Source organism: Lampris incognitus, chromosome 5 (genome assembly GCF_029633865.1).
Source record: "Lampris incognitus isolate fLamInc1 chromosome 5, fLamInc1.hap2, whole genome shotgun sequence".
In the NCBI taxonomy this organism is placed as follows: domain Eukaryota; kingdom Metazoa; phylum Chordata; class Actinopteri; order Lampriformes; family Lampridae; genus Lampris; species Lampris incognitus.
In genome coordinates, this window is record NC_079215.1 from 54946186 (window position 1) to 54971213 (window position 25028).

General features: G+C 45.6%; 1 protein-coding gene across 1 annotated transcript in view; it reads left to right on the top strand.

The window, feature by feature from the left end:
- Positions 1-25028, top strand: part of rptor (regulatory associated protein of MTOR, complex 1) — a 330716-nt gene that overhangs the window by 278877 nt on the left and 26811 nt on the right. Inside the window, exons 26-29 of the mRNA XM_056279703.1 lie at positions 913-1018; positions 16827-16941; positions 17939-18063; positions 23381-23482. Coding sequence (XP_056135678.1) covers positions 913-1018; positions 16827-16941; positions 17939-18063; positions 23381-23482 — 448 coding nt within the window. The remainder of the gene's footprint in view (positions 1-912; positions 1019-16826; positions 16942-17938; positions 18064-23380; positions 23483-25028) is intronic.

Genomic DNA, 25028 nt, shown 5'->3' on the forward strand with positions numbered 1-25028 from the left:
GCAGACCGACCAGCAGTTCCGACAGTCATCTGGCATTCACTGTCTTGGACAGTGAAAAAAAATGTTTTTGATATGTTGGATATATGTGTTTTGTAGTTTTGGGTTTTTTTTTGTAGTTTGAATATATGTGTACTTTTAGTTTGGATATGTGTTTTTGTCTTTGTGGTGCACTGCTGTGGGCTGGGGGAAATGATATGTCGTTTGATTTCATATATGCAAGTGCATGAAATGAAATGACAAATAAATGTTCCTGATTCATGATAGTTGAGGAAACAAAGCTTTTTAAGCCTGCGTCTTTCTGCATCCAAATATCATTAAAAAGAAGGATTAGTTATACTTTGTTTTCTGTCACATTTCATATACAACAGATGAGAGGCTGTATGCATGCCAGTGTTTAAGCACAACCTGAAGCCAATGTAGTTTTTTTCCTCTTACTGTTCTTTTACAGCATGCTACTCGCCAAGGGGCCGTAGATGTGAATGCAGATTATCTCAAAATGTCACCCGTCAGCCCAAAATACTGGCTCGGTCAAAATACCTGCACACGGCCTGTTCCAAAGAATGCTTCATACACTTGGAGACCAGTTTGTAGACTAGGGTAGACTCATAATGCTCACATTTTGTCCATACATCTAGAAAACGCTATGCAGCTAACCTAGTTAACGCCTTGGTTTTCAGTCAATAGCTACGGGGTTGGTTTCCGGAATTTGCGGAATATCCTTACCTCGTCCACATCTTAACTTTTTGTATTTGGCTTTTTAACAAGTATATTTAAAACATGCTTGGTGTATCTTTGCCTCAGAATAGGACAGTGGTCGCTGCAGATCAAGAGTTGGGACATCGTCTCTGTGTTGACCCATTTAAATTGACTCGTCCTGTCTTTCTCTCTTCTCTGCTCGCCCGACACATGCAGATCCCTGAGGAGCATGACCTGGAGAGCCAGGTGCGGATGGAGAGGCAGTGGAGGTTCCTGAGGAACGCTCGCGTGAGGAGACAGAGTCAGCGCATCACACAGAAAGGTCAGAGTCAGAGCTGCTGCAGGGACCAATGATTCTCCAAGGTGTGAAGAAACAAAACGTAAACAGCCCAAAAAGGCAGTCCTCGTTGACTGCCTGTCAAATCCAACATGCTGCAACACTAAATGAGCCCAGTTTGATGCCAAGTTATAGGTGCAACAGTGAAGCCTTGAGAGAAATCAGGGAGCAATTATGGGTAAATTAGTTTATTTATGCCTTGGCAAGCGAAACCATGTATTTTTCACAAAGGCAGATAGATTTTTAGTGTTAAATAATAATTATAATAACAATAATATATTTTCAAAGTACTCAAAGATGCATTACATAAGTTAAAATAACCATAAAAGCAATACACCAGAAACGTAGAACACACAACATTAATCACACATTAAAAGCAACTCTGAAGAGGTGAGTTTTGAGTAATGATTTGAACGTGGAAAGATCGGTGCAGTCTCTAATGTGTTTGGGGAGAGGGTTCCAGAGAGAGGGGGGCAGCTATGGAGAAGGCTCTGTCCTCCCAGGACCGGTGCTTGGTCCTGTGTGGTGCAGACAGGAGGCTGGCATCGAAGGAGCGGGGGCTGCGGGAAGAAGTGTGGTAGTGGAGCAGGTCAGTGAGGTAGAAGTGGTCTTGGTTCTGGAGGGCTTTGGATCCGTTGTGGGACAGGGAGCCAGCGAAGGTTCTAGAGGACAGGGCTGATGTGGTCTTGGGAGCGGGAGTGGGTGAGCAGTCGAGAAGCTATTTTATCTCTGAAAGTAGACTGTAAATTCCTGACATCTGGAGTTGGTGAACATGCTGCTAGATTTGATAAAAACAGGGTTAATTAAATGATCAATTGTTTAATTAAGATTTTGGGGTTTTTCCAGTTGTCATCAATTTTGAGAAGTATGATTGTCTTGCATGTTTAATTGCCTTATTGTAAATAATCAGCTGTTCACAGAAAACTTAGTAATTGACAAGTAATTTATTCTTTCTCCATTTTCTTTCTGGTGTTCAACAGTTTCTCTTTAATTGTTTAATTTTCCCGTTTCTCCAGGGAGGTGTTGGAGTAAAAATTGTCTGTTTTAGTTTAAGTGGAGCAACTGTGTCAAGGGTAGACCTTCATTTACTGTTAAAACTATCTACAGTAAAATCACAAGAGGAGGGTAAAATGTTTGCAGGAGTGTCACGTAAGTGATCAGTAACATTTGCTGCCATCTCAGATGTAAGATAGCGTTTCCTAACAGTTCGTTCTGGAATATCCTGCGGTGTAATCCGGCAGCCATACCAACGTGTACCCTGGCTCTGCCAAATGACAGAAGCTAAGCAGGTATGGGCTTGCCTAGTACTTGGATGGGAGACCTCCCGGGAAAATTAGTTGCTTCCGGAAGTGGTGTTGGTGGACCAGTAGGGGGCAGTCTTCCCTCTGGTCCTAATTACAAAAAATAAAAAACATCAACAACAAGCATCAAATCTCAATGCCGCAGTGCAGTGACGGGGAGAATATGCTGTAACCAAGGTCCTGACTCACTGTGGTCATCCACATCCACTGTGGCCATCCACAACTGAAGAGAAATTGGCCGACAGGTCATGAGTTATTACAGGGTCAAAAGTGTGGCCTCTGTTATGAGTTGGTTGAGTTACGTTGAAAAATTCCAGAGCAAATGAGTCTCATTGATTGTCCGCGTGCAAGTTAAAATCACCTAAAATAATAATTCTGTCATAATTGGTGTGAATAATTGAGAGTACTTCTGAAAAATCTGAAATGAAAGAGGAGCATCATATGGGTACTCTTTAAACTATCATACACACTATAGGAGGACTACTGAAAATAATGTAGTTATATTCAAAAGATGTGTATACCTCAAATGTAATCACTTTTAAACCAAGGAACGCTGAGAGGATGGTTGCTGTACCTCCACCTCTTTTACCTTTCCTGGAGTTGTATGAACATTTGTATTTTCGCGGTCACCTCACAGCAAGAAGGTCCTGGGTTCGAGTCCTGGGGTAGTCCAACCTTGGTGGGTCGTCCCAGGTCGTCCTCTGTGTGGAGTTTGCATGTTCTCCCTGTGTTGGCGTGGGTTTCCTCCGGTTGCTGTATGGTGTCAATTTTAGGTCGGAAAAATGAAAGGAAAGAGTTGCACTTGTTAACTGTGAAGGGATTGGAGGTATTGTCACAGGGTTTGAGGAGTTTGTTTATTGTGGTAAAGGGAGCCCTGGGGTTGGTGGAGGCAAAGTATATGAGGTGTGAGTAGTAGGTGAACCGGGCTGTGATGAGAGTGTCTTGGTATTGTTGAAGGTAGTGTGCATATAGGCTTGCAGATGCACTGTTAAACCAACTTTCTTGCAGTGTCTTTCGAGCTTACGGGATTTCATTTGATGGAGTTAAGGAGTACACCAGGGAGCTGAGTGTGTGAATGAGACTGTTTTGGTTTTGACAGGGGCCAGCTGATCAAGACAGAAGGAGACTTTGTCATTATGATAATTGACAAGATCAGAAGGATTATCAGACAGCGGGGGAGGGGAGGCAGATATTTTACTGGCAAGAGAGGCAGAAAGAGCTGAGGGGGAGATAGATTTGAGATTTTTGAAGGATATTATGCATTTGACTTTTGGGATGGGTATACGGATGTCAATGTCCACAGTGGTTGCCAGGTGGTCAGAAATATTGAGGTTGAGGCTGGAGAGCTGATCTATTGTAAGACCGGTGGAGCAGACCAAATCCAGGATGTGACCACTGCTGTGAGTGGGGAAGTGTATATGTGGTTTGAAGTTGAAGCATTGTGGCAGTTCCAGGAATTCTATGGCAGATTTACAGTCAGTGTCATCAATGTGGATATTAAAATCACCCAGGAGGAGAATGGAGGTGAGATGGCACATAGCTGGGGTCACAAAACCAGATGAGGTTTATCAATGTATGCGAATCCTGTGAATGTGGTCTGATTTAGTGAGAAATAGTTCAGGGTCTTATGCCAGGTTTCAGTGAGGCAGAGGATATCAAGGTTACTGTCATATAAATCCATAATATGAATTCATTCAGAATGAGGCTTTTGTTGTCGAGTGAACAAGTGTTCACTCGTTCAGATGACGTTGCTTTGTGATAGGTTGTGAGGACTGAGGAAGGAGACAAAGACTGGACTTATTCATGTGCTGTTTTTTGATGTGGTGACAGTGAGGGTAATGATGTCCGTTGGTAGTACGGTCAGAAATGGGCAGCGGTCGAACAGCAGTGCAATCATACCACAAGGGGAGTTGGTGTGAGTGAAGGATTCAGCAGTCATCATTGTGGACAAAGGGGAAGAAGAAGGTTCAGGAAGGCACATCTGTGATTTAATTAGTCAATCCCATGTGGACGACTGCACAGTGTGCTGCAAATTAGCAGCAGCTATGCGGCTACCTAGCATATTCAGGTGAAGACTGTCTCTTCTATACAGAGAGGAGCGCTCCCAAAACAAGTCAAAGTTGTGAATGAAACCAATGTTGTGTGCTATACACACAGACTGGAGCCAGGTATGAAGGCTGAGAATTCTGCTTAAATGCCCCATGCTTCGACCCAGTGTGGGAATTAGGCCAGAAATAAAAGCAGTTTTTCCACAACTGTAGATTAAAAAGATGGATAAAATCTCCTTTTGTCTGCTCGGGCTGCTGCCGGGAAGTATCATTGGAGCCAACTTGGACTATTACTTTCATAATTGTCAGAAATGAATCCAGGAGTCCTGGGAGTTTCTCCAGGATATCAGGGATGGTAGCTCCAGGAGAGCAGCGTATGACCATAGTTATGAAACGGGTGTTTTGGACTATGGCGTCCTCAATGATCAAGGTAGTCGGGGCTGATTGACAGTGCTGTCAGGGAGATTCTTGGGGGGGGGGGCGAATGTTGTTGGCCTGAGGAAGCGGCACTGGGACTGTGACCAACCTACCTGAACACCAGGGAGGACAGTGCAGGAGGACCTGCAGTGGCGGTGGCGGTGGGAAGGTGAGTGGGCCACCATAGCAGCAGTTGCACCAGGAGTGGTCTTGGCTGGAGCAGGGACCAGTTCCACATGGGTAGGAGCACCATCGGCCATGGGAACAGCATCAGCCATGGGTGCATCAACAGGGTGAATCGTGGCATCAGCCGATAGCATGCTGAAACGACATGAAGAGATTTATGGGCAGAGGCAAGGCAGCTCGGGGTCTTTCCATCTTGCCACGTCTGACTACCACCGCCAACCAGTTAGCCTGTGAGCTGGGAGTAGAGCAGGAGCAGGGCCGCTAACAAGGTGATGGGTCCGAGAGGATGGTATCGGAGATGGCAGTCCTCGAAAGGCAACCTACAGGTTGATCGATGTTCACAGAAAATGTCGGTTATCCATTAGCACCATTAACCATTAGTGCCATCGACTGAGGGCTGAGTCCACATAGTTCTCACCAGGAGTGCAGGGAGTCACTGCAACAATCGATGATTGGACAATAGAGAATTGTGCTTGAATGTCAGTCTAAGTGACATCCACTTTCCACTTAAGGTCGACTTAGTTCTTGTGCAATTCATAACATGTTCAATATTTTTCTTTTGTAACAACATTGATTAAATTAGATTGATAAAATACGATGCTGCATATGAGCTTGACTATTTTCCCGTAAGTTCATACACGGAGGTATTACCACAGAACTGTAAAAATGTTGATGAATTCAAAAGTCACTTGTAATTTGCGAAGTGATTCATAAATTAAGCATCATCAATTAGCTGTGACGTGGCAATGAAACTACAGTGTGTTTCCTCTTCGGGCGCAGCTCCAGTCAGGCCCGTGATCCTTGGGCCCACAGGATGCAGCAGACCAAGCTCCCTCAGCCAATCCAATGCTAGCTCTCCCAGCCAGACACCTTCAACGCACCTCCCTGCACTCCACATGACGACACTAAAAGCACAGTCAAGGCTAGGCAAGGCTGCCGCCAGACCGCCCCCGGTGTTATTGGAATTGCCAATCTGCGTGGGCTAGCAGTTGGCTTAGCCTGCCCCGCTTCCACATCCTGTCAGACTGCCCTCAGTGTTTCCTTTTTGGGCGCAGCTATGGTCAGGGCCGTGGTCCTGGGCCCACAGGACTTAGCAGACCAAGCTCTCCCAGTCGGTCCAGCGCCAGCTATCCCAGCCAGCAAACAAAAACAAACTTAGATGCAAACGTGGACAAAGGCACTGCATGGACAGTACTGGTTGAGGCCGCTGCAAATGTGAATTCGTGCCGCCATCTTCCCACACCGCTACTGGGTGAGGCCGCTGCAAATGTGAATTTGCGTCACCATCTTCCCCGGTGTGAAAGTAAATTTGTAGTAAATGAGCTAAAACATGCAAAAACACAGATACAGTACTCACTGGGCGTGTGCAGGCCGATTGGGCCAGCAGTTTTACTGGAGTTCACATGACAATCATACGTCAGCATTTTTGAGAAGTTCAGTTTTCCTCAAACACACAACAATGCAAGACTGGAGTTTTCAGATTTATCCACTTTGCAGAGTATTTTCAAGAGAATACATTTTCAGCAGGTGAAAACACCGACATGCTATAGAGGGCAAGCAAAAATGGTGGGAAAAATGTGTTTCAACTTATCCATATTAGTGTGGACATGGCCTCTGACAACCAAACTGTGCATGTTGACTAAGGCATAATCACAGCATGCTGGGTTACAATCCAGCTCAAGACCTCTGCAGCATGTCATATATCTTGTTCCTCTCTCGCTCTCTCTCTCTCTCTCTGTCTCTGTCTCTCTCTCTCTCTCTCTCTCTCTCTCTCTCTCTCTCTCTCTCTCTCTCTCTCTCTCTCTCTCTCTCTCTCTCTCTCTCTCTCTCTCTCTGTGTCTCTGTCTCTCTCTCTATCCCTCTCTCTGTCTCTGTCTGTCTCTGTCTCTCTCTCTCGCTCGCTCTCTCTCTCTCTCGTTCTCTCTCTGTGTCTCTGTCTCTCTCTCTATCCCTCTCTCTGTCTCTCTCTCTCTACCACATAGTTTCTGTTTGTCTCTACTGTCTTGTCAAATTGAGACCGAAATGTAACAAAAACCTTAAAAAAGAAATAAAAAACAGAATTCTAAAAAGAACAGAAAAACAATGTTTAGTCGTTAATAGGCTACTGCTTCATTGTGCTCCATTAGTTAAACATTAAGCGTGACTCATCGGTGCTGTAGGGTTTTTAACCAGCAGATCTTGAAGATCAGTGTGATGAGGTGTAAGCAGTATAACTGCACCTGCTGGCAGCCATCGGGGAGCAGTTTGGGACTTAGCTGGTTGAAAACATCCAGCAGTGGCATTAGTCTGTATCAGTGCTCGAATTGAGTGACCAGTTATGGGGGGGGTCCCCTATTTGCAGTTGGGGGGGGGGGGGCGGGTGTTAAAACGCTAAAATTATGCTGCCTTTTGAAAGGTCTTTTGACTCAGTGCAACAATTTTGTAAGTCTGGGAGGAGAGATGAATATCAGTGTATTTACTCTTCAAAGTATGAATTAATGAATGAATGCCCCTTGCACCAGTAGAGAGTGTCTGACTCCAGTGAGACTTTTAATTCAGTTATTTTCGATTCTGCCTCGCTAGAGTCGCTCGTGCCACACGCCCGTCGTTTCAAGTGCAGATTGTAACTTATCATCCAAAACATTCCTCTTCACTTGGGAAATAAATAGAAAATAATATTTCGAAGTTAAACTTACTGGGGATTATTGTCGGATCGTTTTTCCCAATTAACAACTCTGTTCATTCGTAGTTAACATTGCAGCAATAGCAGGGAGAAATAATTCTTTTTACCATATGTGATATCAATACTTACTTAAACTATTTACCAGAGCTTCTTTTACAGTTCACATGGTTTGTTAGCTAATGTTACCTGTAACGTTAATTGTGGAGCAGGAGACAAAGGGCTGTAACGGTACCCGCTCGAGACATGACTGTGCTAGTTAACGTTACCTGGCTAGTTAACTAGCTAGTTAGCTAGCTAACATTATCGATAGATACCTCTAGCTTCTGATCACACAAATGCACAGCTAGCTAGCTGCAATACATCATTAGTTTCTCAATTATTTCTTGTATCGTTAGTAAATAGAATGTCTATGACAATGTTAGGCACACACAACACTAACAGCATTAGCTAGCTAGCTAACGTGGTCTACAAGTTTCTGGACATTCTCTGACAAGTAACGTTAGCATAACGTTATAGCCAACGTCAAAACAGCATCAGTTAGCTAGATAACATTAACTAGCTAGTTTAGAGCAAAAAAAAAACATTGACTAAGATCACAACTCTGTTCATTTGTAGTTAACATTGCAGCAATATTGGGGAGAAATAATTATTTTTACAATTTGTGATATCAATACTTAATTAAACTATATACCAGAGCTTCTTTCACAATTCACATGTTTTGTTAGCTAATGTAAACTACTAATAAGACACGTTAGTCCCTAGCTAACGGGTCTGGCCCTTTAGCCGAGCGGTTAGTGATGTCGCCTTGTGGTGCAGTACACCCCGTATCGAATCCCGCACCGGGCAAGAAAATAACCGGTTACATTGGTGGCAGCGGTGGGATCCGGAAGTGTGCAGATCCTCAGAAGTCTCTTCGGAGCGCGGGAAGAACAAGCGCGAGGGCGCGCTTCCGGGAGAGGGTGACGACTGTAAACTACTAATAAGACACATTAGTCCCTAGCTAACGGGTCTGACCCTTTAGCCGAGCGGTTAGTGATGTCGCCTTGTGGTGCAGTACACCCCGTGTCGAACCCGCACCGGGCAAGAAAATAACCGGTTACACTAACTTTAGTCATTACCTGTAATTGTGGAGCGGGAGACAGAGCAGAGGGCTCTATCTGTACCCGCTCGTGATGTGACTGTGCTGCCTAGAAGGATTCAGGTTGGTCAGCATTTGCGGTCCAGAGAGCCCAATCTGACTGTGACCACGCAGGCAGAACAGAGGTACCGGTGCAACATAAAGACAGGCGTGGTTCACAGATTTACTGCTACTTGCCAAATAAGAACTGCTACAATATGCCCATAAAATAATTGATAATTTATTGTCATTATTCTTATTACAACCTTAATACTATGGGGGAGCCCCTCAAGCTTAATTTTTCCTTTCTTATGGGAGATCCCTAGTTCGTTATGCGAGGTTCAGCCCCCCCCCCCCCTCAATTCGAGCCCTGGTCTGTATGCAGATCATGATGAAAAGACAGACCTCTACCCAGCAGATCTTCATTTATCAAGTGGCTTCTTGGTCAGTGAAAAACGTTTTCCTTGTAAGGTGAGTGAAACCTGTCTCTGAGACAGAAAATCTTATGAAAAGTGGCCTTTTCAATGAAAGCCTCTGGGTCTGTGCATGCTCACGTAAATGCCGACATGAATTACTGCTGTGCCAGGTGGTAGATGGCATTGTCGTGTATGGCATTGTCTCTATCTGGAACTTTGTCTGTCTGTGAGTGCATATTTGTGTGGAGAATTGCAAATGAGGAGAGAAACTCAGTCAAAAAACACCCCATAGCCAGAAACCAACCCCCTTTATGAGTCATAGGACTCCTCCTCCTATTCTCAAACACACACACACACACACACACACACACACACACACACACACATACACACACACACACAAACCATAAAAGAGCCTGGGGTGCCAACATACACAGAGATTCCCCAACTGGAGTCAGACTTTAGTCAAACAGAATAGCTAACACTCCCACGTCACTGGCAGCCTCTTACACACACACACACACACACACACACACACACACACACACACACACACACACACACACACACACATACGCACACATACGCACATATGCATGCACACAGAATCAAAAGGCAATTGGCGTCATTGCTGTGCTTCACTCATATACATTTCTCATAGCTTGCTTTACCAATGCTTTCCCCTGATCCTCAGGCGTATAAGGAGAGAGAGAGGAAGGGAGGTACTGAAGAAGTTGTGAGGGTTGCCCTCATTCAGTCTTCTCCCTCCAAAAAAGAGATCAAGTGGATAGTAGATGAAAGGTGAGTGATGATGACAATGATGATGATAGAGGGATCACGTAAAGCACTCCGTCACTGTGGTAGAGGTCCAGCACATCCCAAAGATGCTCAGTCGGATTGAGATTGGGAGAATTTGGAGGCCGGGGCAACACCTTGAACACTTCATCATGTTCCTCAAACCATTCCCAAACAATGTGTGCAGTGTGGCAGGGGACATTATCCCCCTTGTGACGTCAAAACAGCTCTGACCCATTGAGGCATGGACTCCACAAGACCTTTGAAGGTGTCCTCTGGGGTCCAGCACCAAGACGTTGGCTGCAGTCCTGTAAATTGTGAAGTGGAACCTCCATGGATTGGACTTGTTTTTTTCAGTACATCCTACAGATGCTTGATCGGATTCAGATCTGGAGAATTTGGAGACCAAGGTAACACCTTGATCTCTTTCTCATGTTTCCTAAACCGTTCGTGAACAATGTGTGCAGTGTGGCAGGATGCATTATCATGCTGAAAAAGTCCACTGCCGTCAGGGATTACCAGGGGTGTACCTGGTCTGCAATGAAGTTTAGGCAGGTGGCACACATAAAATTGATGTCCACATGAATGGCCGGACACGGTTTCCCAGCAAAACATTGCCTAGAGCGTCACTCTGTTTCTCCCGGCTTGTCATCTTCCCACAGTGCATCCTGGTGCCATCTGTTCCTCAGGTGAATGGTGCACACTTACATGGCCATCCACGTGATTTAAAAGAAAACGAGACTCATCAGACCATGCAACTTTCCACTGCACCAAGGTTCAGTTCTGACACTCACATTGTAGACACTTTTGATGGTGGATAGGGGCACTCTCACCCATCTGCGGCTATGCAGCCTGATAACACAGCAGGGTGTAATGCAGTGTGTGTTGTGACACATTCCTCCCGTAACCATCATTAAAATTTTCTGTGACTTGTGCCACAGTAGAACTTATGTCGGTCCGGACCAGATGAGATAGCCTTCGTTGCCCTTACGCATCGATGATCCTTGGGTGCCCAGCACCCTGTCGCCCGTTTGTGATTTGTCCCTCCTCGCACCACTGTCGGTAGGTACTCACCATTGCTGACCAGGAGCACCCCACAAGCCTTGCTGTTTCAGAGATGCTCTGACCCAGTCGTCTGGCTATAACAATTTGGCCCTTGTCAAAGTCCCTCAGGTCTTTACTCCTGCCCATTTCTCCTGCTTCCAACATGCTGACTACGAGAACTGATTGTTCGCTTAGCATCTAATCTACCCAGACCTTGACATGTGCCCTTGTTTGGAGATGATCAGCGTTATTTCGTTCTCCTGTGAGTGGCCATAATGTTGCGGCTAATCAGTGTATATATCTTCATAAATGGATATAAAGTTAATTCTCAGGGAAACTATACACTGATTACACATTATGCCTTTTTACATTCAGTCTTTCTCAAGTATTTCCAGGAATTTTTTTTTAAGCATTTAAAACACTAGAACATACACTGGAAAAAGCCCTGTTAACAGTAGACAAAAAAGGAAAATTCTTTAGATATGAAGTCAAGTTATGCATTCCAAAGCAACTTGGTTGCCTTATAAACCTTGCAGTTTCTTAAGACATGCCTTGAAAACACTCAAAACTGGGTTGTTGCTTTTTTTCTTCTTCTTCCAATTCACGAACAAAGCAAAGGCAAACAAAACATGTTGGGTTTAACAATAGTTTAAAATAGTCTACTCAATAGTCTCAATAGTCGGTTCCCAGCTGACGGTTTGTTTGTCTGCTGCCCTGCTTGCTTTTAACTTTTTAACTTTCATTTTAATCTTTCTAGCTTTAATAACTAACAAATTAACAACCCCTTGATGGATTTTATTCGATTATCGACTCCTGCACTATCTTGTTCACACTGAAGCCTCCGATTCTTAGTGCTGGTGCTGCATGTGGCTTTTTTTCTAGCTTTTGGCTAAGCTAACTAAACAATTCTGCCAACTTTGCCCTGTGAAGATTGTGTGCTGCTAAAGAAAGCAAATACAAAGATCGCTGACCTTGAAGAGGATCTTCAATGGCTTTCTGATGAACTCCATAAAAAAGACTCCCTTTTGACCAGCTTCATGGACAGGACTTCTGGCTAGTCCAAATGGATTTCCACTTTCAGTGCAACCTACCAGGACACATTTGTCTGGGCTACACTTCCACTTGTCCAGGGCTTTCCTCCTGCTCGACACCAAACCACCAGTATTCCTGGGCTGAAGTGCAGGTCCGCTGTCACAAGAGAGGCTCGGATGGGGCTGCCTCCCACCCTCGCCTAGGCCTCTCTAACTGCTATGTGACCCTGTCTGATGACACTCCAGTCCACCCAGCTGATGTTCCTGTGACTCCGGCGCATCTTGATCGGGGCCCTTCAGAGAAAATGGTGCCTGCTGACACTGCAGCTGCCCCGCTGGTGGCTAATGGTGTTCAGGTGGCTCGCCATCCCACTGTAAAGCCAAAACAACAGCCCTCATCCCAGGTAATGACGTCTTCTTCCCATCATAAGATCCTGAAAGAGGCTGTGATAAGATGCTCTCAAAGTCTTCCGTGCCCTGAGCCAGCAGAGAAATCTGTTCTCAGAGCTGATGTCGCTGCCTCATCACAACACTTGTTTGCGTGGATACCACATCCGTAGTCGGCGATTTCAACACGCAGTGAGGATCACATACACCCACAGCCAAGGTCTCCTTGTCCCCTTTCCCCCTCAGCTACATTAATAATTGGGGATTCCATAATCAGGAACAGCCATTCTCTCAATGCAGCCACTTACTGTTTCCCTGGAGCCTCAGTCCCTGATACCCTGAATATACTCCCGGAATTGATCCGCTCAGTCCTGTCCTCCACCAATCAAGTGAGTGTTCATGTGGGGACAAACAATGCAGCTAGTCAGCAGTCTTAACTAACCAAAAAGGGTTTTATTGAACTTTTCAGCTTTGTAAGTACTTGCGGAAATTCTGTTTATCTCAGGCCCTATTCCGACACTGGCCCATGGAGCGGGGCATTTCAGTAGAATCCTCAGCCTGCACACTTGGCTCATCCCTGTTTTCAGAGCTCACAATATTGGTTTTATTGATCATTTTAATTTTGGGATCGTCTCACCCAAACAGACTGGGTAGTCAGATGCTAGCAGCCAACCTGCAGCACGCCGTACAGTCCTCTTCACATGACTGAGTGTTTACAGCCCACTCTTCCCTCCCGGAGCCTCTGCTTCTGTCTGTGGTGGCACTCGACAGTAATGTTCCGCCCACTGTCTCCCTCTGCTGGCCTCATCTGTCCTTGACCCTCTCGCCAGGAGTTTTCCCCATACTGACTATTATTAGGCACTGTGCCGCTTATCCACAAGACGTATCTAACAGAAACAACAACTGAATATCTGCAGCAAATATCTGCAATTTGTGTCCTATTTGTTGTACTCCCGTTGGTTTTATAATTCTGCTTTGACACCAAACAATTTTGGCCTCTTGAATGTGGGAGCTCTGGGTAATCGGTCCTTTATCATTAATGATTTTATTTTTTCTAATAATCTGGACTTATTTGTGATTACTGAGACATGGCTGCCCCCAGGGGACACTGTTCCCCTGATTGAGGTGAGCCCCCGTGATTTTGCATATTTTCATATTCCCAGGCCCTCCGGTAGAGGGGTGGCCTCGCTGTTTTTTACAAGTTAAGTCTTAAGTGCCATTCTGTTACTTTTGGTAATTTATCTCATTTGAGGTTTTATGTTTTTTTATTCACTGGCCCTCCCCATTTACTCTGCATCTTAATTTATAGGCCCCCTAATTCAGTTAGTTTTCTGAGTTTTCTGACCTTTTATCTATTGTCATGCCAAAATATGACAGGGTGCTTATTCTTGGCAGTTTTAATATTTAAGTGTGTTGTCCTTCCCATTCCCTCACCTCACATTTTTTGGAACTTATAGACTCTTTTACCCTCATTAAATCTCTTAAACGGGCCACACATTCCAAAGGCCACATCTTAGACCTTGTACTCTCATCTGGTTTCTTGCTTGAATGTCTTAATCTGGTGGATATGCCTGTATCTGACCATAAAGCTGTCATTTTCAAAGTCCAACTACAGCTTGCTACTCCTGGTCACTATCCTAAAACATGCTCTGGCATTCTCAGCGCTGGCTCAGCAGTTAAATTCTGTGATGCTTTTAATTCATCATCCTTTAATCCCTCTTTATCCCCCCTCAATCCAGATGCACTATTAAATTCATTCAATGATCGGTGCCTATCCATCCTCGACCAAATTGCACCGTTTAAAACTAGGAAACAAAAATCAAATGACCTCCCCTGGCTGAATGATTACACTCGTGCCCTTAGAAGACTCTGTAGAAAATCAGAATGACAACAGAAGGTCACCAAGTCCGAATTAGCACATAACACCCTTAAAAACCAAATGTTAATTTACCAGAAGGCACTTAAGGATGTGAGCTCAGCGTACTTCTCTGAACTGATATCAAGAAATGACCACAATCCTGAAGTTCTCTTCAGGGTAATTGATTCTGTTATTAATGGTCCCTCCACTTCTCTTTTGAACTGATGTTGAGTTGTCCGAAAAATATCTCACTCATTTTGGAAATAAGGTGGAGAATATTAGGTCCCAAATACAGCCAGACTCTTGCATTCGTTCCCTTCCCCTTGTTAATTCTGCCTCTTTGACCCAGTTTCAGCCAATTACAATTTCAGTGTTAGAGAGTACAGTTTCCGTTATGAACTCCTCCTGCATCTTAGAAATCGTTCCCACTAAGCTGCTCAAAGAGGTATTTTCAACGTCCAGCCTCATTATTCTGCAAATGTTTAATAAATTCTCTGGCCTCTGGTTCTTTTCCAGACAGTTTCAAGCATGCCATTGTTCAACCACTACTAAAGAAGCCTAATTTAGACCCCGTGTCCCTAAGTAACTACAGACCAATCTCCAAATTGTCTTTTCTATCCAAGGTTCTGGAGAGAGTAATTTCTTCTCAGTTTATTTCTTTTATGAACACGTTTTGATAGTTTCCAGTCTGGAGCACTTCATAGTACCAAGACAGCTCTAGTTAAGGTCACTAATGACATACTGCTGACTGCAGACAGAGGTGACTGCTCGATTTTATTTCTTTTAGACTTAAGTGCTGCCTTTGACACGTCGATCTCAACATCCTTTAGAGACTTGGGTTGGCATCAGGGCTCGGGTCTTAGCTTACTGCGCTCTTAATCTCACCAACAGAACTTTTTCTGTTGTTCTGGGTAACTCTACCTCTTCGGTGGCTCAGTTGGGTTGTGGTGTCCCTAAAGGCTCAGTTCTTGGCCCTCTTCTCTTTTTTTTATACATGCTGCCCCTTGGCCAGGTTATTCAAAATCACAATGTGCGCTACCATTTTTATGCTGATGACACTCAGTTATACATGCCACTAAACCCACAGAGCCTAGCACCCTAGCAAATCTCACAAGTTGCTTCTCTGACATTAAATCCTGGATGTCCAAAATTCCATCAGCCCTTTTGTTACTAATCTTGGTGATCTGTCAGGTAGTCTTAAGCAGGCTGCTAGGAATCTTGGGGTAATATTCGATGCTAACCCCAGTTTTCAAATCAAACATGTTGTTCAGTCATGCTTTATCCAGCTAATCTCCAAAATTAGGTCATTTTTATCAATTGACGATATGCAAAAAGTTGTGCATGCTTTTATCTATTATCACCTTGACTATTGTAATGCACTTTATTCTGGTATCATCAAGAGCTCCCTCCACCGTCCGCAGTTGGTACAAAAGGCCGCTGCTCGGCCCATTACCGGGACAAAGAGGCATGACCATATCACTCCTATGCTTACCTGCCTACACTGGCTCCCTGTTATGTTTCAAATTGATTTTAAAAATGTTCTGCTCACTTTTAAGGCTTTAAATGGTCTTGTTCCTTCATACATTTGCAGTTTATGGACCTGGTATATGCCCCTCGACCATTAAGATCTGCAGATGGAGCCCTGCTAGTTATTCCCAGGTTAAGTCAAGTCAAGGCAATTTTATCTTTATTTATTTTGTATAGCCCAATATCACAAATTAGACATTTGCCTCCGCAGGCTTTACAGCAACACAACATCCTGTCCTTATACCCTCTCATCGGATAAGGAACAACTCCCTAAAAAAAAAACCTTTAACAGGGGAAAAAAGTCGGAAGAAACCTCAGGGACAGCAACAGAGGAAGGGTCTCTCTCCCAAGATGGACAACATGCAATGGATCTTGTGTTTACACAATTTACAGAATACAACATTGAAAAAGGATAAACAGAATTATAATGGAATTATAACATTTATGAAGAATATAAGATCAGGTCAGGTATAAGACTATATAGATCAGATCTCAGTGTGTTACAAAGGGTGATCAGGCTTTTTCTGTTAGAGCCCCCACACTATGGAACTCTCTTCCTCTTAACTAAGACAAACCAAGTCTCTAGCTTCTTTTAAATCTGTCTTAAAACTTTTCTTTTGATGAACACTTTTACAAATGTTTGTTTTTATTTATACTGTTTTTATTTTTACTCTATTAGGTCCTACTCTTATTTTTGCCTAGTCTGTTGTTGTTGTTTTTTTTTTGTGAAGCACTTTGTAACATTGTTTTAGAAAAGTGCTATATAAAATTGTTTTAATTATAATAATAATAATAATTGTTATTATAGGACACAGGGTCACTTTGGAATGACACTCCACTGAAAGGTGGAGTATTATCTGTTTAGCTGACAGATATGGGACAAGCTGAAGCAGATTGGGTGCAGCAGAGAACGAAGCTTTGTTCTTCCAGGTAAGGGAAATCTGGCTCTGGTGTTTTGCATATTTTGACATGTCTGCTTGTTTTTGATTCCTCTGCCCTTTTAGGCGTGACCCGCCTGGATGACCAGATCTTCATCAACCGCAACCCTGGCGTTCCATCTGTTGTGAAGTTCCATCCCTTCAATTCCTGCATCGCCGTGGCCGATAAGGACAGCATCTGGTCAGAGAAAGCCACAGTCAGCCTTCCATTAAATATTGAAAACAAACTCAATCAGGAGTAATGCACATCATTAGCACTGAAACATTTTGTTAATTAATCAATGGGTCAACCGATGGATAATTTATCAATCATGATTTGGTAGCTGATTAACCAGATTCATCATTTATCAAGTTAAAATGCAAAATAGTTGCTGGTTACAGCTTCACAAATGCCAAGGTTTGCTTGCCTTTCTCTGGTTCATGTCATTATAAAATGAATACTTTTGGGGGCTTTTGGCTGCTGGACAGACTAAAGTAAACATTTTTTCACTTGGGGCTCTGGGAACTTACGGGCATTTGTTATTATTTTTTTGACATTCATAGAGTGAAAGATCAATCTCATCAATACTGACAAAATAATCAGATTAATCGATAATTATAATAACCATTAGTTGCAGCCAAACACGTTATTCAATGCCAAATGCATTTGCTTAGCAAAGCTTGCCATCTTCATGTTGTGAGGACCATAATGCATACATGGTTATCCCTCTCTTACTTTGTGTGGTTTTTAAAGGTGTCAAACAGGTTGATTCGTGTTATCTTCGGCTCGGTCCTGCATCCCTACAGACACAATTGGCCGTGTCTGCGGGTGGGAAGCCAGATATGAGTATGTGTCCTGGTCGCTGCACTAGCGCCTCCTCCGGTCAGTCGTGGCGCCTGTTCGGGGGGGTTGGGGGGATGAACTGGAGGAACAGCGTGATCCTCCCACACGTTACGTCCCCCTGGTGAAACTCCTCACTGTCAGGCGAAAAGAAGCGGCTGGCGACTCCACGTGTATCGGAGGAGGCATGTGGTAGTCTGCAGCCCTCCCCGGATCGGCAGAGGGGGTGGAGCAGCGACCGGGACAGCTCGGAAGAGTAGGCCTGGTACAACTGGGGAGAAAGGGGCGGGGGGGGGCAGATTGATTTCAGGGAGTACATTCTAATGACTAATGAGGGTGTGTATTTCTCTGTCCGTAGTTTCTGGGATTGGGAAAAGGGGGAGCGGTTAGACTACTTCTACAACGGGAACCCTCGCTACACCCGTATCACAGCCATGGAGTACCTGAACGGACATGACTGTTCATTGCTGCTCACAGCAACAGGTTGGAAACCCGTACACACACACACACAAATACATAAGAGGGCTGAAGTACTCCCTCTCCCACACAGAGATCAAACTCTCAAGACAAGTCTGCTGTGTTGCACATTTCTGCCCTGCTTAAACACTTGCCACGTTAAACGTAGTCGCCCACCTGTACCGTGGAAAACACAATGAGGCTCATCTGAAGAAAATCCAAGCAACGCATCCTTCTTCCCCAAGAGTGAATTTTTACAAGGCTTTAAAGACTTGACTCCCACCCCCAGATGCACACACAAACACATGCACGCTCGCGCTACTTGTATTCACTCGTTGAAAGGCAGAGGCAAGAAGCACGCTTGTATATTCGCAGGTCATCATCAGTACAAAGCAGTTATCCGTCATGGGTTTATTTATTTCACAACTTTTTTTATGGAAATTTTGGCAGAATTTTGGCAGGTGGCTGATGTGACAGGAAGACACAGGGGACAGGAAGAGATGGAAATGGATGAGCCACTGCAGCGGCCCCTAACGGGAACAGCCGAAAATAGTAGTAGTTTTTAATGAAATTTTACATCAAAATAGTGTGTGTGTGTGTGTGTGTGTGTGTATACACACATATGATGAATGCTTATATTCACATAGGAAACAAAAAACAGCAACCAAAATTGAGCAATGAAAAAAAACCAAACATAAAGCCTGCCCGAAACAGATGATCCGCTGTGGCGACCCCTAACGGGAGCAGCCAAAAGAAGTAGTAGTAGCAATACTAGTTTTTATTGAAATTTTTCAATCAAAATATTGTATGTATATATGTGTGTGTGTGTGTGTGTGTGTGTGTGTGTGTGTGTATAAATATATATATATGAGTGTGTGTGTGAATGCTTATATTTACATAGGAAACAAAAACAGCGACCAAAATTCAACAAAAAACAAAACAAAACAAAACAAAAAACAAACATATAGCCTGGCCGCCCAGCCAATTAGAAAAAAAAACCAACTTGTATACTCAAGTAAAATAAACGATATTATTAAATAAAATTATACACTTATACAGAAAAAATAGAATTCTTAAAAAAAAGGTTAAGATATACACCCATGTCACCATACATGTAAATAGGTTAGCCTTTATCCAACCAAATAATACCGGTTACCAAATGCTTTATGGGATGGCATGTCAAGTGACCGCAGTTCCTTAACAATTTTAAAGAAAGGACCTCATGTGCTGGGAGACCATGTTGAAATCATCCAACTGGAAAATTTGCCATTGCAGACACACACACACACACACCAAACACATTTACACGCGCTTGCATTTATTTTCTCATTTTTTACAATAGACATACAAGTGCTTATGAGTTTCGAGCTCGTTCTCTTGTTTGTTGTCTGTTTTGTCTCTTATGTTGTAGTTTTAGGAATTTTGGGATGAACGTTTCCTTTTATTCACTGAAAAAAATAGCAAGTGTAAGAATTAAAATGCCTAACCTAAGTCAAGACGCCACCGTTTGAGTCCTAGCAGTCTGTTTATGAGCTCTTTACCTGCAGAATGGAGGCCAAGCTGTGTCCAAGCAGCAACCTCCTGGGCTGAAAAAGGAAGGCAACGTGGCAGTGCCAAAAACTGCAGCTCCTCGAACGGCCACTTGGGGGGTCAATTCCCGTAGAGCCCCATGTCAAAATGCCCAACTTTACAGCAGAATAAACATTTTACAGCCTGGTACAAAAACGGTTTTGGTCTCTATAGCCAATTTCCCCGTTCAAGACAACTGTACGGGGGTGAATTTTTATATAACTCACCCATTTAGATTATATTAAGGCTTAAATTGATACATAATTAAGTACGTCGCGGCGGCACGATGGCGCAGTGGTTAGCGCGGTCGCTTCACAGTAAGAAGGTCCTGGGTTCGAGCCCCGGGGTAGTCCAACCTTGGGGGTCATCCCGGGCCGTCCTCTGTATTGAGTTTGCATGTTCTCCCCATGTCTGCGTGGGTTTCCTCCCACGGTCCAAAGACATGTAGGTCAGGTGAATCGGCCACACTAAATTGTTCCTAGGTATGAGTGTGTGTGAGTGGGGGGGGCTGTGATGGCCTGGCAGCCTGTCCAGGGTGTCTCCCCGCCTGCCGCCCAGTGACTGCTGGGATAGGCTCCAGCATCCCGGCAACCCTGAGAGCAGGCAGGATAAGCGGTTGGGATAATGGATGGATGGATGAGGACGTCGCTGCTTTGGTGGGTCAGGAATCAGGAACATGAATTTATTGTTTCCCCGAACCCACAGCAGTACAACACAAAGACAAAAACACATATTCAAAATACAACAACACATATATCCAAACTACAGAACTACAAAAAAACAAATATCCAGCATATCCACACACAAAAAATCCCTGTCCAAGAGAGTCCCCTTGACATTTACCATTACAAAATCAATTAGCAAAGAGTCCCTCAACTGAAAATTTTAAATGAAAAAAGTAACAGATGAAAAATCTCTGCCAAACTGGTTAAAACAAACTTTCCAAATTCTCACCAACAGCCCCTCGAATTCAATCACACATGCAACCAGGAGAAAATTGCGTGACCTGACTCCACAGCAGCTAAACGGGGTACTGGGCGGGCGAGGTGTATCAAGAGATATCAATAGCCGTCTCAAGATACAACGTGGTCGCTAACGTTAGCTTAATGGCGCTCAGCAAATTCAGTAGACTGTGGTACGGCAGTCGTCCTGCCGCCCTCATCTCTCCTCCACTGGAAATGTGGCGCCTTGTGCGTCGCCGGGCGGGGGTTCAGCGCGGGGTGGTGTCTGCTGACGGCACCCATGTGCGTGGGTGCCGTCAGCGACCCTCCTCACAAACAGACCCTCCTCAAGTGAAGAAGGTAGCCAGGTTGCAGTAACAGGGGAAGAACATCCCTCAGACTGGTTCACGGTAAAACAAAGGTTCCGCTGCATAACAAACAGTACAGACTGACAAAAACAATAAGCAACACTGATTAAAACAAACTTACCCACTTCTCCCAGTTCCCCAACAGCCCCTCGAATTAACACACACTTGCGTCAACGAGAAAATTGCGTTGCCTGACTGAGCGCGAGGTCATGTTATGGCTGCCAGAGTTGTCTCTTTCCCATCACGCATTGCCTCGGGAAAAAAAGAGGTGTGGTTATCATTAAAACTTAATCATTTTAAGCTTACAATCTAGGATTTATGAAATCTGGGCTAACCGTGTATCATGTTTTAAAAATTCACAACCTCCGGGTGCTCCGGTTTCCTCCCACAGTCCAAAGACATGTAGGTCAGGTGAATCAGCCATACTAAATTGTCCCTAGGTGCGAGTATGTGTGTGTGTGTGTGGGGGGGGGCTGTGATGGACTGGCAGCCTGTCCCGGGTGTCTCCCCGCCTGCCGCCCAATGACTGCTGGGATAGGCTCCACGATCCCCGCGACCCTGAGCAGGATAAGCGGTTTCGATAATGGATGGATGGATGTCCAAGAGAGCAAACGCCAGCAAGGATGACTGTCGGAACTGCCGGTCTGCATGGGCTAGCAGTTAGCTTAGCCTGCCCTGCTTCCGCATCCTGTCAGACCACCCTCAGTGCTTCCTCTTCAGCCATAGCTCCGGGCAGGGCCGTGGTCCCTGGGCCCACAGGATGCAGCAGACCAAGCTCTCCCAACCGATCCAGCACCAGCTCTCCCAGCTATCAAACGAAGACAAACTTAGACGTGGACAAAGACACTGCATGGACGGTACTGGGTGAGGCCACTGCAAACACGAATTCGCGCTGCCATCGTCCCACACCGGTACTGGGTGAGGTCGCCGCAAACGTGAATTTGCGCCGCCATCTTCCCACACGGGAAGCGGAGTTCATTTATCTTTGTTTCGACAGCTAGTTTAGTCACAGGCTTACTGCTAAACTACCTCAATTTTTCTGCATGAAATGGCCAAATCAACAGATCGCTTGTGAGTTGGACAAATTGTCACATTTTGTTTCATGACAACTTGTGTCATTGCAGCACGCAGCTTTTTGTTGCCTAGTAACGGCAGGTGCGACAGTACCACAACCTCCCAAGCACCTTGGGTAAAATGGTGAAAACAGCACGGCTGGCGTTTTCCACACATTTTTTGGATGCGGCATCTCAACATCTAAGCGTGCGATAAATTTGGAAAGCGACTTTGCACGGCAGAGCCAGGTAGTCGGGTTGCGGGTGAGGTTGCGGGCGAGGTTGCGGGCGAGCATAGTGTCCTCTTTCTCAGTCAGATCCACCCCTCGGTCCTCCCCAGCGCCACCGTCTCATCTCATCCCATCACATCTTCAGCCGCTCCGGGGTCGGGTCGCGGTGGCAGCAAGCTAAGTAGGGCACTCCAGACGTCCCTCTCCCCAGCAACGCCCTCCGGCTCCTCCTGGGGGATCCCGAGGCGTTCCCAGGCCAGATTGGACATATAGTCGCTCCAGCGAGTTCTTGGTCTACCCCGGGGTCTCCTCCCAGTTGGCCGTACCCGGTAAACCTCCAAAGGAAGGCGCCCAGGAGGCATCCTAATCAGATGCCCGAACCATCTCAACTGGCTCCTTTCAATGCGAAAGAGGAGCGGCTCAACTCTGAGCTCCCTCCGGATGTCCCTGCGCTGCCCTCTCATCCGAATACGGTCACGTCCGGTTTCAAAAACACCAAGACGGCGACAAGAAAATGCCAAACTCGAGGCTTCAAAATGGTAGTCCACAAACCAGTGGGTGACTTCCCAGTGTCTCGGTACATTATTTTATACCGTCTGATGTCCCCTCCACTCTGCAGAGGACAGTTTTTGACTGAAAACTCTCTCTCTCTCTCTCTCTCTCTCTCTCTCTGGACTTCTCTTATGGTTATACGCTGTGATAGAGTTGGCGTTTGTGGGGGGGGGGGGTGTTAAACCTTGTGTACAGCTCAAGATACAGTAACGCAACACACACAGACTCTTCTAAGAAAGATGCTTGAGTGTTTACTGCGAATTATTTCTGCAGCATATCCACACGTGGCCTTGCCCCAGGTGATCACGTTGATTTACGACTATCGCCCGTTCACCTTTAAGCCTTCTCATTTGTATTCATCTGCTTCCCCCACTGCATTTCTTATTTCCTTGTTCCTCACACTATCTCTTCCTCTTTCTGCCATTTCATTTTCAGTCCCACATTTCTTAATTTCTGTCATTGACCCCCCCCCCCACATACATTTTACTATTTTTTACATGTCCCGGTTTCTTTTGTCTCTCTTTCCCTCCTTCTCTCTTTCCCTCTATTTCCTTCTCCTTCCTTGACCAATCCAACCCCCCCCCCCGTTTCTCCTTCCCTTCCTCCCTTCTTCCCTCCCTCTCTCCCCCCAGATGATGGCGCCCTGCGTATCTGGAAGAACTTCGCTGACCAGAAGAACCCGGAGATGGTGACGGCGTGGCAAGGCCTTTCTGACATGCTGCCCACCACCAGAGGTCAGCCCTCCACCAGCGCACACAGTAAAGACCAACAATATTTTATTATCTTATGTACCCCCCCCCCCCCACACACTCACACACACCTTCTTTAGTCACAACTCAGCTGCACTATTGTCTGCCTGCTCCCAGTCACACCCGGGGTTCTCCCTTGCCACCAATGGAAGAAAAAGTCCTTGCTCCCGTGACTGGTGCCATGTCCAAACAAAGATGGCAGCAGCACTGGAATAGTCAGTCATCCCACACCGTGGGCCCTAGTGAGATGCCCCCCTTGTCAGTTCCAGCAAAATATGGCTTCAAAGACCCGCCCCCTGTTCAGTGAGACCCGCTGGGTCACTTCCCCCAATTAGTAGTAGTGTAGTCTGGCAAAAAATAGACGCATCAACCTACTCTTCATGTACCCCACACATTTCCCCCACACTGCATGTGTCAGCCATTTACCTCACATATGCCCATCTCTTGTTTCATTAAAAGTTCGGGGATTGTGGGTGTCCAGGTAGCGTGGCGGTCTATTCCATTGCCTACCAACACAGGGATCGGTGGTTCGAATCCCCGTGTTACCTCCGGCTTGGTCGGGCATCCCTACAGACACAACTGGCCGTGTCTGCGGGTGGGAAGCCAGATGTGGGTATGTGTCCCGGTCGCTGCACTAGCGCCTCCTCTGGTCGGTCGGGGCGCCTGTTCGGGGAGAGGGGGAACTGGGGGGAATAGCGTGATCCTCCCACGCACCGCGTCCCGCTGGTGAAACTCCTCACTGTCAGATGAAAAGAAGCGGCGGTAGTCTGCAGCCCTCCCCGGATCGGCAGAGGGAGTGGAGCAGCGACCGGGGTGAGAGTGGGGTACAACTGGGTAGAAAAAAGGGGGGGAAGGGGGATCCCAAAAAAAAAAGTTTGAGTAATATTGAGTTGCGCGGATACCTTGCAAAAAGTTAATTGTCGAACCTTTCTCACAGTTCTTTCCTCATCCACGTGAGGATTTACTGGAATGTTCTTTGTGTAGCGTAAGGTACAAGGCACTGTGCGTCATTGTTACACCAACACTTTAATAGTCCGGACTGAAATGTTTGATCCTTCTTCTGACTCAGCCCACCAGCATCACAGTGTGGACAGGGATGTACGTAGAAAGTCAGTCTCAGGTCAGACAAGACCAGATACAGTACTGGACACATGTTGGGCAAATTGGATGTAACGAGAGGCTGACTGACAGAGCGGGTGACCAGCTGGCTGATGGGGCGACAGGTTAGCTGTGCGGAGGTGTGAACCACACACTGCATGCTCGTGTCTCCCCTCACAAGTGCTGGAGGGCAACCTGGAGGAAGTTAACACGCTTAACGAGTGCAGGGCTCCAAGTTCCCTGACACTGCACCCACACAGTTTCCGCTATAGTGGTAATTTTGCCTCGCACTCATTCCAAAACCCGGAGTGTAGTCTACACCCCCGCCCCTCAAAGAATTTCCTCTTTTGCGTAAAACCCCTGTGAATGTCAGCGTATGAGCTCTCTCTCCCTCTCTCTCTCTCTCTGTCTCTCTCGCTGTATCTCGCTCGCG